This window comes from Oncorhynchus mykiss, chromosome 19 (assembly GCF_057628025.1).
Source record: "Oncorhynchus mykiss isolate SJ-2025 chromosome 19, ASM5762802v1, whole genome shotgun sequence".
Lineage (NCBI taxonomy): Eukaryota > Metazoa > Chordata > Actinopteri > Salmoniformes > Salmonidae > Oncorhynchus > Oncorhynchus mykiss.
This window is the reverse complement of record NC_143040.1, coordinates 2,512,347-2,525,752: the sequence shown is the minus strand read 5'-3', so window position 1 is coordinate 2,525,752 and position 13,406 is coordinate 2,512,347. Positions and strand designations below refer to the sequence as shown.

At 41.7% G+C, this 13,406-nt stretch overlaps 2 protein-coding genes across 2 annotated transcripts in view; both read left to right on the top strand.

Annotated features, from left to right (window-relative positions):
* LOC110530284 (protein NLRC3-like) overlaps nt 1-2,451 on the top strand; it is a 31,632-nt gene extending 29,181 nt beyond the window's left edge. Inside the window, exons 18-20 of the mRNA XM_090209850.1 lie at nt 1,197-1,323; nt 1,401-1,430; nt 1,863-2,451. Of these exons, the coding sequence (XP_090065976.1) occupies nt 1,197-1,323; nt 1,401-1,430; nt 1,863-2,197 (492 nt within the window). The 3' untranslated portion in view covers nt 2,198-2,451. The remainder of the gene's footprint in view (nt 1-1,196; nt 1,324-1,400; nt 1,431-1,862) is intronic.
* Nucleotides 2,452-8,850: 6,399 nt separating this feature from the next.
* LOC149974656 (protein NLRC3-like) lies at nt 8,851-12,915 on the top strand. The gene is made up of 4 exons (XM_090209783.1): nt 8,851-8,985; nt 10,054-10,559; nt 10,820-10,986; nt 11,084-12,915. Exons 2-4 carry the CDS (start codon nt 10,081-10,083, stop codon nt 12,913-12,915), a joined length of 2,478 nt encoding a protein of 825 aa, XP_090065909.1. The 5' UTR covers nt 8,851-8,985; nt 10,054-10,080.
* Nucleotides 12,916-13,406: the final 491 nt, after the last annotated feature.

Below are 13,406 nucleotides of genomic sequence, written 5' to 3'. Positions count from 1 at the left end.
GCTGTCTATTGGGGGGGATTTTTATGAAGTGGTGTGTGAATCTTGTCGTGAGTATTCTCTTCCTGTATCCTGTCAACGTGTTGTGCTTTCATAGTTGCAAAAAGGGGGGATTTGGCCCTTTAAAAAAAACTGCCGACTTGTTGCATTGCTGTGTGCAGAATATAAAATATCTAAGTGTCTCTCAAACAGGTTGAAAGAATATCTGGGGCTGTTGGTCCACAAGGACCAGTCGTACTGTGGACCTGACCGCTCTATCGTTGAGAACTTGTTTCTGATAAGAGATGTTTTAGACATTTTAAACTGTCTGATGTGACTGTGGGTTTACTTCCTTTGGATCAGGAGAAGGCTTTTGACCGTGTGGACCACCATGTTTAAAACAATGAAAGCCTTTGGGTTTGGGGATGTTTTTTTTGTCTTGGATGAGTTTACTGTCTGCTGGGGCCTCGTGTATGGGGAGGGTGGGTTGAGCTGCCCCATCCCCATCCAAAGGGGCATCAGGCAGGGATGCCCAATTTCAGGACTGATATATTGTCTAAAGTTAAACTGTTACATTGGTGCCGTGACACGGATCACTGGTTGCTGCGGAAAAGGAGGAGGTCAAAAGGGAGGTGAGTGTAACTGGTGTGAAATGGGTAGCTAGTTAGCAGTGGTGCGCGCTAATAGCATTTCAATCGGTGACGTCACTTGCTCTGAGACCTTGAAGTAGTGGTTCCCCTTGCTCTGCAAGGGCCACGGCTTTTGTGGAGCGATGGGTAACGATGCCAAGAGGGTGACTGTTGACGTGTGCAGAGCGTCCCTGGTTCGCGCCTAGTTTGGGGCGAGGGGATGGGCGTAAAGTACAGGTTTAGTAGAAGGGGTATAGTTCTCTTACTTAACTTTGTGTCAGGGGGCAGCTAAATTATCAATTTGATAGACATGAAAGAACAGTATTCGGGGACAGGGGTCTGTGGACGTGGTGGGAATGCTGGAGGGGATGTTGACAGCCAGATTGAGGGTTGAGTTTGCCTGTTACAAAATGGTTAACATTGATCTGTTTGAGTATGTGGGTTATTCAGAGGCTGTTATATTTAGTTACTGTGGCGGAAGATTTAGAGTTGTGTTTTTAATTAATGTTTAACCATGTTTTTGTTTAACCTCTCTCTCTCTCTTGCTCTCTCTCCCCCTCCCTCACTCTCTCTCCCCCTTCCTCCCCCCAGAGGATTCATCTCATACATAGAGTCACCACACCAAGCTTTTTCAAGGTGGATATGGAAATTACAGGGATTGAGATGGAGTTAATCGGTGATGATGAGAGTATAGTATGGAAAGAAACTCTACAAAAATGTAGGAGAATATGTCAATTATAACTTTTTCTGACAGATGCTATTTAGAGTGATAAAACATATTTTTGTTTCTTTCAGATGAATTCATCACTGAAACCCATTCAACTAGTAAGTAAACATGAGAGATACAAACCAATGACTTGAGGGTCAGTCAACATGGTTTACTGTAGGACCTGGACTAGTCCTGATTATAAAATACTGTCTTCAAGAACAATGACATCTCCTCCAGGACTTGATGTAGATTAGCCTGGTTCTGAATGCCCCAATGGCATCTCCTCCAGGACTTGATGTAGATTAGCCTGGTTCTGAATGCCCCAATGACATCTCCTCCAGGAGTTGATGTAGATTAGCCTGGTTCTGAATGCCCCAGTCTGTTTTTCTATGTCTGTGAAACCGTACCTAAATGTGAATATGTGATATGTTCAGGTCATTATTGTAAAATATTATGTTTTCTCAAGACTTGTTATTTTAGGAGTCTGCTTCTAAATGACTGAAATGTAAATGTACAAATGTAATTATTTTGTAACCTGACTCTCTCAGGTGCTGTGTTGGGGGCAGGAGGTCCGGCTGAGAGTAGTCTGACTGGTTCTGCAGAGCAGCAGCTGCGTTCTGTACGGACAGAGTTTGTGAAACGAGTATCAGGACCTGTCCTGGATGGTCTGCTGGACAGACTCCTGCAACACACAGTCATCAACCAGGAGGAAATGGAGTCAGTGAAGGTGATAGCTGAGAGGGCAGAGAAGGCACGTGACATCATCGACATGGTGTTGAGAAAAGGAAATGAGTCGTGTTCCAGGATGATCAACCTTCTTCGGGAGATTGACCCCTGTCTTTGTTCACAGCTTCAGATCAACAGTGTTGGGGTACCAACATAATGGTAGAATGGATAGTAACAGTGTTGGGGTACCAACCTAATGGTAGAATGGATAGTAACAGTGTTGGGGTACCAACCTAATGGTAGAATGGATAGTAACAGTGTTGGGGTACCAACCTAATGGTAGAATGGATAGTAACAGTGTTGGGGTACCAACCTAATGGTAGAATGGATAGTAACAGTGTTGGGGTACCAACCTAATGGTAGAATGGATAGTAACAGTGTTGGGGTACCAACCTAATGGTAGAATGGATAGTAACAGTGGTGGGGTACCAGCCTAATGGTAGAATGGATAGTAACAGTGTTGGGGTACCAACCTAATGGTAGAATGGATAGTAACAGTGTTGGGGTACCAACCTAATGGTAGAATGGATAGTAACAGTGGTGGGGTACCAGCCTAATGGTAGAATGGGTAGTAACAGTGTTGATCCTGATCCTAGACCAATTAAATATAGTTTTTGGTTCCTAACATGGTTCCATAGTGCTCTTGTTTGAGTTTTAACATGATAAAGAGAAAGTATTCTGTTTCTGGGTAGTTTACTGTACACACACCTGTTACAAAGATACCTGTTACATACACACCTGTTACAAAGATACCTGTTACATACACACCTGTTACATCATTCATACACACCTGTCACATACACACCTGTTACATATACACCTGTTATGTGATCATTCATACACACCTGTTACATACGCACCTGTTGCATACGCACCTGTTACAAAGATACCTGTTGCATACACACCTGTTACATGATCATTCATACACACCTGTCACATACACACCTGTTCCGTGATCAGTCATACACACCTGTTACATAAACACCTGTTATGTGATCAGTCATACACACATCTGCTAGGATCATAACACACCTGTTCAGAAATACCAGACAAAGAATATAAAAGGGGTGACCAAGATCCAATCATGGACTGAGATTACAGTTGAAATCTCAACGGAAATCTGCTTATGGCATTAAATTAGCTTTATATGTGAGGTAACCAATCAGAAAGCTAGTTGATGGCCGGTAAACCAATCAGAAAGCTAGTTGATGCCGTATGAACCCAAAGTGGTCTTGGTGATATCAACCCTCCTCCCAGAGAGCTACTGGGTCTGCAGGCTTTTGCTTCAGCCCTGCTCTAACACACCTCATTCTGCCAGTCAAGGTTCTGATTAGACTGATTAGTAGAATCAGGTGTGTTAGAGCAGGGTCGGAGTAAAGGCCTGCACGGCCAGTAGTATCTCTCCAGGAGTAGGTTTGGCCGTCCCGTTTTAATTCTACATATTCCTCTATCTCCATGGCAACCCCCTGAACATGACCCTCGACCTTTACTGATCAGCCAAAGCTGTCCCAAATGGCATCCTATTCCCCATAGAGAGCCCTATGGGCCCTGGTCATATTAGTGCACTCCATAGGGAATAGGGCGAAGCAGTACATTATATAAGGAGGAGGGTGCGATTTGAGGGTGTGACCGTAGACAACAGTCAGAGTTTGTGTGATTGTCTCTGGTTTAGAGGTGACAGTCTTGTGTGCCAAGATGAGGGGGTAGAGGAGTCTAGAGCTGTGTTTGAATACCCATACTCACATACTGTATATTACATACTTAATGAGTATATACTACATAGTATTAGTTCATTTTAATATACTGTATACTACATACTATTAGTTAATTTTAGTATACTGTATACTACATACTATTAGTTCATTTTAGTATACTGTATACTTAATGAGGATATATTACATACTATTAGTTCATTTTAGTATACTGTATACTACATACTTAATGATTTATATACTACATACTATTAGTTAATTTTAGTATACTGTAACCAACCAGCTCGTTGCCTTCTCTACCGGAAGTTGATGCTGTTGCTATGCAACCTCTTGCTAGCTAGTTAGCGTAACAAATTACTAGTTAGACATTGTTCGACTTTGGGTGTGTTATTAAATTAAATCTGGACGCTCAGACAGAGGAGTAGGGTTGATTTGAGCTTTCTGGTGCTGCTGGAAACAATTTAATTACGTTTTTCCCCCCGATGTTTACTGACACTGGTCATATTCAACGGGTGTTGAGCGCCTCGTAAATTCACTATTCTGCGCTCTGGTCTCTCAGGCGAGATGCTCTGAAATCGGAGTAGAAACAGAGAGAATTTACGAAAACACAACGACTATACCATTTAGCTAAGCTAAGAATGACGGGAATAATCAAGTCAATAAACGTTGAGTAGTTAGTTGGCCTGTAGTTAATATACTGACACGTTTGATGTATAAGTAGCCAACTACTGTAGCGTTAGGTAGGTAGCTAACATACCGGTACATACAGCTGTAATGATATGCTGTGTGGTTCGTAAGGACAGCGTAGCTAGCAAATTATCAGCCAACATTACGTGTAAGGTAGCTTATTTGAAAAGTAATTACTTTCTTACATTGCTCAACATTTTCTTAACATTTGTCATAATTAGTTAAAGCAATGACTTTGTATCCGCTCTCGTTGGACTTCAGCAACATACTTTCCACTAATTTCTTCAAATCTGAAAACTATGTGAAGCCCCGCCCATTTCATGAAGAATTGCATTATCGGCCCAAAAGTATGGAATTAGTGTGTTCTGCGTGTAAACTTCATATTTTGGCGAATATGTACGACATCCGGGAACTTTTGGCATACTAAACTATATCATACTATGACCAATAAGCATACTATATACTCAAACACACAAATAGTACGGTTAGTGTGGTTAGTATGAGTATAAGAAAACGGACTACCATCTGAAATGACAACCTATTGGAGAAGATGAGGGGAGACTAAGATTACCATCTGAAATGACACCCTATTGGAGGAGATGAGGGGAGGCTAGGATTACCATCTGAAATGACACCCTATTGGAGGAGATGAGGGGAGTCTAGGATTTCCATCTGAAAATGACACCCTATTGGAGGAGATGAGGGGAGTCTAGGATTACCATCTGAAATGACACCCTATTGGAGGAGATTGTAAACATGTGTTATATATGGATTGTAAACGTGTATTGTGATGTTATTGGAATGTACTTACTGTATTTGCATAATCACTGTAAATGTGTCTGGGAAACTGGCTCTGAGAATTTGGCATTCAACTTAAAACCACAAATGTATTTGATGAATATATTGTACAGTGTTGGCCTGTTAGAGGTTCATGAGAGAGGCTGAATATCAACACAACCACCTCAGTCTATCAGCAGTTTTCTCAGTGAGAGCCTCATGTCTGGAACACATTGACCATTGAAGGACATATAAGGAGCTGTGTGACCTGTCACCCCTTTACCAATGACTTGAGAGTGTCTGAAGGACACATAAGGAGCTGTGTGACCTGTCACCCCTTTACCAATGACTTGAGAGTGTCTGAAGGACATATAAGGAGCTGTGTGACCTGTCACTCCTTTACCAATGACTTGAGAGTGTCTGAAGGACATATAAGGAGCTGTTCAACCTACGTAGATCTACCTGCCCAGGGACTACAGTTAAACTAGCTAGCTGGCTAAATCTGTCACATTTACAGAAATTATGATTGATGTGAAGTATCTCTGTCAAATACATTTTCAATAAATGACAGGAAAAGTAATGGAATGTATTTGTCTGTGCATGTCTATCTCTGAATGTGTGTTGGTCTCTGTGTGTGAATGTGTCTTTGATTAGTGTGATTAGTTCAATGTAACTTCACATTATAAATAGTCTATTTTTTAACTTCATGTGCTATACATTATAAGCAATATTTTGGGGGGTTTGCAGAATCATTGTCTGTCATTGGTTACCCATCCTATCATGTTACCATAACAACACAGATATGACCGTCTTGCGTCCTTCTGCCGAACCTGGTTGTTGTCACACTGCCCTCTGCTGGTAGCACTGTAAAACATCACTCAAACAAATCCTGATATAAAATAATACAAAATGCACTTGTACCAGATAGAATATGAATTTATGGGCTGAATTCTGGCATTAAGTGTATGAAAACGTTACATGACATGAATGTGAATATATAATATAATCATATACATGTTGAACCAGCCCTCTGTGTTGAAATAGGAAGTACATTTATAAGGAAGTGAAGGAAGAAATGGACAATATCGTTAGAAGAAAAATGTTTCTAAGGTTTGTACTGTACCGTTCTTTTACAATTTTATGGAGAAAAGTGGTTCGGAGAAGTTAGGCCATCGCAGAGAGGGGTAAGACATCTGCAGAATTGTTAAGTTATTACAATACTGATTTAAACTTTCAATAATGATTATTTTAGGCTTCCTTACATTGATGCTGATTCATATTGATCAGCCTAGTCAATATGAATCAATGTTATATTGCAGTCTACAGGGCTATGAGGTAGGTAGGGTGTGGGCGATTGACTGCACATGAACGTGATTATTGTCTTTGCGCTCTTTCACTTCCCGGAGGAAGACGTGTATCACGTAAACTAGTTTCTTTGAAAAATAAAAGTAATTCTCGTCAATTCGGGCAAGTAAAAGTGACGTGCGGCAAAGGGTATTGAAACCAAATGAAGGGCTCATGTGAAAAGTTTTTGCCGCGATCACAACAACTGGGAGCTCTGAAAAATACGATGTCAGCTCTCGAGAAAGAGGACGGTTCAAATCGATTTTTCCCAGTCAGATTTAGTTTTTTACCGAGATCCCTGTGGTTTTGAATGCGACATTAAGTTGATAAACTCAGAAAGGTGGTGATCTGCTTTGCTCACTAGTTACCACATCCACAAAGTCAGAAGGTCCGCCTACCCGACCAATCAGATGAGGGAGTGTGATGACGCATTAGCTTACCCGACCAATCATATGGTTCCGGGAAACGCTGCAATCTCCAAATGGTAAATCTCGAGTTCAAGTTTTGAGGACCAAATAACGAAACACATTCAGGAACAAGAACTGGCAACGTCACTAAAATTCATACATAAGGAAAATACAAAAGTTTTGGCCAAAGAATTAAGTGGGCGTTTTTCTTTTTTTCAATAACTAGTATTTAAATGATTAGATCAACTGTTTGTTTTTTACGCACTACAAAGCCTTGACAAGAATGACGCGCTCGGCCCACTATTTATTGTTTCTGCAGTAAGGATTCACCCTCTTCAGAGAATTATTGTGTAACTTATCTGCAGGTAATCGTTGTTTTGAGCTCAAAAAGCACCTCGTAGCTGTATGTAAACCAGGGAGCGAAATGAACGGCTCTTTCACCGATGCAATTCGGTTACCGACGTTCACCAAAAAGATCCGTTCAAAAACAACCTGTCGTTATCGAACGACCCATCACTAGTTGAAACAGGAAATATTTGTATAAGGAAGTAGAGGAAGTAACGGACGTTATCGTCGAAGAAAAATGTTTCAGATGTTTGTAGCTTTCTTTTACAATGTAATGTAGAAAAGTATTTTTGAGAAGTTAGTTCATCATAAAGAGAGAGATGATTTAGGGTTTAAGACATCCGCCAAGTTAATACAATATTGATTTAAACGTTCAAGAATTAATATTTTAGGCTTATTTACGTTGGTATTGATTCATAGTGATTAGCCTAATCAATAAGATCCAATGTGATTTGACAAAGGCTACAGAGCTAGGAGGTATGGTATTATTGTAATCGGTGATTGACAGCACATTAAGGTGATTATTATCTAAAGTAGTTTTTTTTTAGGAACAATAGTCCCTCTCATCAATTCGGTAAAAAGTGACGCGCGGTAAGGGGCATTAAATCTTTACGTGACCGACCTCCTTGATTCAGTCTTATATAGCAACATTTGAAAATGTGTTTTTTACATTGGAAAAAAATCAGAGACAGAGATACAAAAATGTATATCATACTCTGCATTTGAGGAACAATGGCAAAGTAATTCTGCTTTGAAAGTTGAAACCCCACCATTGAGAAAATGGCCCCTGAATTTTGGTGCACCTACTGGAGAGCTCTCCTTTGTCACCACCCATTCAGCATTGTTCACACCCCCTTTAAGTCTTAGCCCCACCCATCAGTTTAAGGATTCACATGTGAGGTCATGTGATAAACAGTGAGTAGTGTAGCAAAGATTACGACTAAAAGTAGTAGCTTAAAATAAGGAACAATTCCAGATCAACAGAAAGTGTCCAGATATAAATATTGTATAAATGTTAGATGATGCTAATCCAGACACTAAACTGATGGGTCATGTGATAGAAATGCTATACCCCCCAGCCACATCTAGCAACGTGGATGGGTCATGTGATAGAAATGCTATACCCCCCAGCCACATCTAGCAACGAGGATGGGTCATGTGATAGAAATGCTATAACCCCCAGCCACATCTAGTAACGTGGATGGGTCTCTACAGAAACCTGGTCCCGACTGAGTCCCAATGCTCCTTGCTGACAACAACACCAGGCTTCAGAGCATCAATGCTGCAAAACAGGAAATAACTAAACCAATTGAGACAGACATTACAACCTTGCATAACATCAATTCACCTCCCGAGTTTAGATATGAAGAATAACCTCATACAATGCAATGAAAATGATATTCACCTGAAGTACTGGTTCTGCTTTATCTGTGGCAGTGGCCTGAAGACCGGAGTCAGGTGTTGTTGCCAGCCATAGCTTTCCACCTGCACCGTACCATCCTCCAGTCCAACCAGCTGTGGGATGGTGACCCCTGTCACTGTGCTGTTCTTCACAACACCAGCAATCTCAGACAAAGTGTTCACTCTGATCTTTCGGAAGAGCTGCTTGATGAGGCCGAAGGGTTAGGAAGAAATACCTGTCAGCTATTTTAACAGTCTGTAATGTCTACTTGGTAAATGTTTATAATGTCTACTACCTTCTTTCAATGTAAACTGTAAAGTCGATGTCTGTAATGTCTTTTAGTTAGTTGTGTTTGGACCCCAGGTGTTATGGAGTCAGCTAATGGGGATCCAACCAGATAGACTAGCTGTTGTTATGGAGTCAGGGGATCCAACCAGGTAGACTAGCTGTTGTTATGGGATCAGCTAATGGAGATCCAACCAGGTAGACTAGCTGTTGTTATGGAGTCAGGGGATCCAACCAGGTAGACTAGCTGTTGTTATGGAGTCAGGGGATCCAACCAGGTAGACTAGCTGTTGTTATGGAGTCAGGGGATCCAACCAGGTAGACGAGCTGTTGTTATGGAGTCAGGGGATCCAACCAGGTAGACTAGCTGTTGTTATGGAGTCAGGGGATCCAACCAGGTAGACTAGCTGTTGTTATGGAGTCAGGGGATCCAACCAGGTAGACTAGCTGTTGTTATGGAGTCAGGGGATCCAACCAGGTAGACTAGCTGTTGTTATGGAGTCAGGGGATCCAACCAGGTAGACTAGCTGTTGTTATGGAGTCAGCTAATCGGGATCCAAGTCAAATCAAATGAAAAACATATTGGACTGTGTATCTTTAATAACATAGTGGACTGTGTATCTTTAATAACATAGTGGACTGTGTATCTTTAATAACATATTGGACTGTGTATCTTTAATAACATAGTGGACTGTGTATGTTTAATAACAGTGGACTGTGTATCTTTAATAACATAGTGGACTGTGTATCTTTAATAACATAGTGGACTGTGTATCTATAATAACATAGTGGACTGTGTATCTTTAATAACATAGTGGACTGTGTATCTTTAATAACATAGTGGACTGTGTATCTTTAATAACATAGTGGACTGTGTATCTTTAATAACATAGTGGACTGTGTATCTATAATAACATAGTGGACTGTGTATGTTGGATACAATATGAAGTCGCTGATTGAACTCTTTGACCACAGACAGTAAATGTGTTGTCATTGTTAATGGTTCTTCAACAATGTTCAGAAATATTGACTGTTCTGTTTCTTCTTATTGTAGCTGAGTGAGTTTTGACTTACATCTAATATGAGTCTCTCTGGGGAGAGAGAGGAGGAGACCACGGCCTCTAAAATGAGTCTCTCTGGGGAGAGAGAGGAGGGGACCACTGCCTCTAAAATGAGTCTCTCTGGGGAGAGAGAGGAGGGGACCACTGACTCTAAAATGAGTCTCTCTGGGGAGAGAGAGGAGGGGACCACTGACTCTAAAATGAGTCTCTCTGGGGAGAGAGAGGAGCGGACCACTGCCTCCAAAATGAGTCTCTCTGGGGAGAGAGAGGAGCGGACCACTGCCTCCAAAATGAGTCTCTCTGGGGAGAGAGAGGAGGAGACCACTGCCTCCAAAATGAGTCTCTCTGGGGAGAGAGAGGAGGAGACCACTGCTGCCTCTAAAATGAGTCTCTCTGGGGAGAGAGAGGAGGGGACCACTGCCTCTAAAATGAGTCTCTCTGGGGAGAGAGAGGGGGGGACCACTGCCTCTAAAATGAGTCAAGACACCAGTTCAAAGAAGTAAGAGATGAATTGCAAAATATACATTGCTATTAAAAAAATCTAACTAATGAAAACTAATGAAAAGTGTTCCCAAATGACATGGAATGTAGATCTACATAATTCGTTTAAATGGCCAAACATGGATTTACCAATTGCAGACTGTAGCTTTAAAATAAATATCAGGACTTCTAGAAGTTCCATTATACAGTTGTTAAAATGAAGTAGATGAGGTATTAATGTGATATTGATGAGGTGATCTGTCTCCCTGTTTTGTTCAGTGTCCAGAAGCCCAGAGCAGAGTCCCCTACAATCAGCCTGGTATCAATGAAGAGTGATCAGCCACCTGCTTTCAGCCAGGAACCATTACCAGATGACAATAAGGAAGTGGAGAGTTTGGACAGTGAGGATGTATTAAAGATCACACACAACCTTCTGGACAGAAGAAGTAAGACTGTGTTTCATACAATATCACAAAGAACGGTACAAAGGCCCTTATAAAACACACCAACTTATGAGTCCCAACTCTCATTGTTTTCCTACAGGTCAAACTCTGCTGACAGTCCAACAAGACATCAAGGCTAAACTGAAACACAAGTATCAACACATATCTGAAGGAATTGGACACCATAGAAACCAAAGTCTGTTCAAGGACATCTACACAGAGCTCTACATCACAGAGGGTGGAAGTGGAGGGCTCAATAATGAACATGAGGTTAGACAGATAGAGATGGCATCCAAGAAACAAACCACACAAGAGACACCAATCAAATGCAACGACATCTTCAAGCCGTTACCTGGACAAGACAAACCAATCAGAACTGTGCTGACAAAAGGAATCGCTGGTGTTGGAAAAACAGTCTCTGTGCAGAAGGTCATCCTTGACTGGGCAGAGGGAAAAGCAAATCAGGACGTTCATTTCATGTTTCCTCTTCCTTTCCGTGATCTGAACCTGAAAAAGGACCAATACAGTCTGATGCAACTTCTTTCCCACTACTTCTCAGAGCTGAAAGAGATTGACAGCATTGAAGATGGTGAAAGCAAAACTGTTTTCATTTTTGATGGTCTGGATGAGTGTCGACTTCCTCTAGACTTCAAAAACAATGAGAAGTGCTGTGATCTCACGAAGCCAACCTCAGTGGATGTGCTGCTGACAAACCTCATCGAGGGGAATCTGCTTCCCTCTGCACTCCTCTGGATAACCACACGGCCTGCAGCAGCCAATCAGATCCCTCCTGAGTGTGCTGACCAGGTGACAGAGGTAAGAGGGTTCAATGATCCACAGAAGGAGGAGTACTTCAGGAAGAAGATCCCAGATCAGAATCTGGCCAATGAAATCATCAAACACATGAAGACATCAAGGAGCCTCCACATCATGTGCCACATGCCAGTCTTCTGTTGGATATCAGCCACTGTCCTTGAGATGATACTGAAAGGGGCAGAGAAGGATGAAGTCGTCAAAACTCTGACCCAGATGTACTTACACTTCATGCTCATCCAAATCATTGTGAAGAACAGGAAGTACAACAAAACCACAGAGACAAACCCAAAGGAACTGTCTCAGTCAGACAAAGAGATGATCCTGAAACTGTCAAAGCTGGCTTTCCAACAGCTGCAAAAGGGCAACCTGATCTTCTATGAGGAGGACCTGAGAGAGTGTGGCCTTGATGTCACAGAGGCATCAGAGTACTCAGCATTGTGTACAGAGATCTTTAAAGAAGAATCTGGGCTGTACCAAGACAAGGTCTACAGCTTTGTGCATCTGAGCATTCAGGAGTTTCTAGCAGCAGTGCATGCTTTAGAATCATGTCTGTCCAAGAAGGATATTGTTTTCCCCCCCGATGATGAAGATGAGGAGGAGAAGGATGTTGAAGATGATGAAGAGAAGGGGTCAATCCAGTTGTCTGACTTACACAGGAGAGCAGTGGACCAGGCCTTGAAGAGTGAGAATGGACACCTGGACCTGTTCCTCCGCTTCCTTCTGGGTCTCTCACTGGAGTCCAATCAGAATCTGTTACGAGGCCTTCTGACACAGACAGGAAGTACAACACAGACCAATGAGGAAACAGTTAAGAGAACAGTCAGGTACCTTTCAGACAAGATCAACCAGGAATCCTCACCAGAAAGGATCATCAACTTGTTCCACTGTCTGAATGAACTTGGTGCCAATTCTCTTGTTGAAGACATGCAGACCTCCCTGCATTCAGGAACTCTTTCAGAAACAAGACTAGAACCTGACCAATGTTCAGCCCTGGCCTACCTGTTACTGATGTCAGAGGAGGTGCTGGAGGCGTTTGACCTGAAGACATACAACACATCAGAGAAAGGTTATCAGAGGTTGCTGCCGGTAGTGAGAACCTGTAAGAGAGCACTGTAAGTTCTGTTATTGAGTTGATGTATACAGTATCATTATAATGAAGGATTTGTATATCTAACATATTGTCTCCTCTCTCCAGACTGGAAAGCTGTAAACTCACATATAAATCCTGTGAGACTCTGGCCTCACCTCTGCAGACACCAAACTCCCCCGTAAGAGAACTGGACCTTAGCTACAATGACCTGGGAGACAGAGGAGTGGAGCTGCTCTGTGTTGGACTAACCAGTCCACTATGCAACATACAGACACTAGTGTGAGTAAAATATCTTCAGTATCTACTGTGTGTTTATATAGTTTGTAGTTAGTTAGTATGTGTATGTTTAACATTATTTGAATATCTTGGTAAATATGCAGAAACATACATACAATGTGATAAATATATCAAACTAAGGTTGAGAATATCTTGAGTGAGATAGTATGTTTTTAGCATTGGTGAATCATGTGTCCTTTTGTTATTGTCTTAATGTATCTCATTATTCTTAAAGCGTTGC

What these genes read in the sequence shown, in the direction of transcription:
- LOC149974656 (XM_090209783.1), top strand. Translation starts at nt 10,081, where the DNA reads ATGAGTCTCTCTGGGGAGAGAGAGGAGGAGACCACGGCCTCTAAAATG. An exon ending in CAAGACACCAGTTCAAAGAA is followed by an intron (nt 10,560 to 10,819) that starts GTAAGAGATGAA and finishes TGTTTTGTTCAG; the next exon opens with TGTCCAGAAGCCCAGAGCAG. An exon ending in CAACCTTCTGGACAGAAGAA is followed by an intron (nt 10,987 to 11,083) that starts GTAAGACTGTGT and finishes GTTTTCCTACAG; the next exon opens with GTCAAACTCTGCTGACAGTC.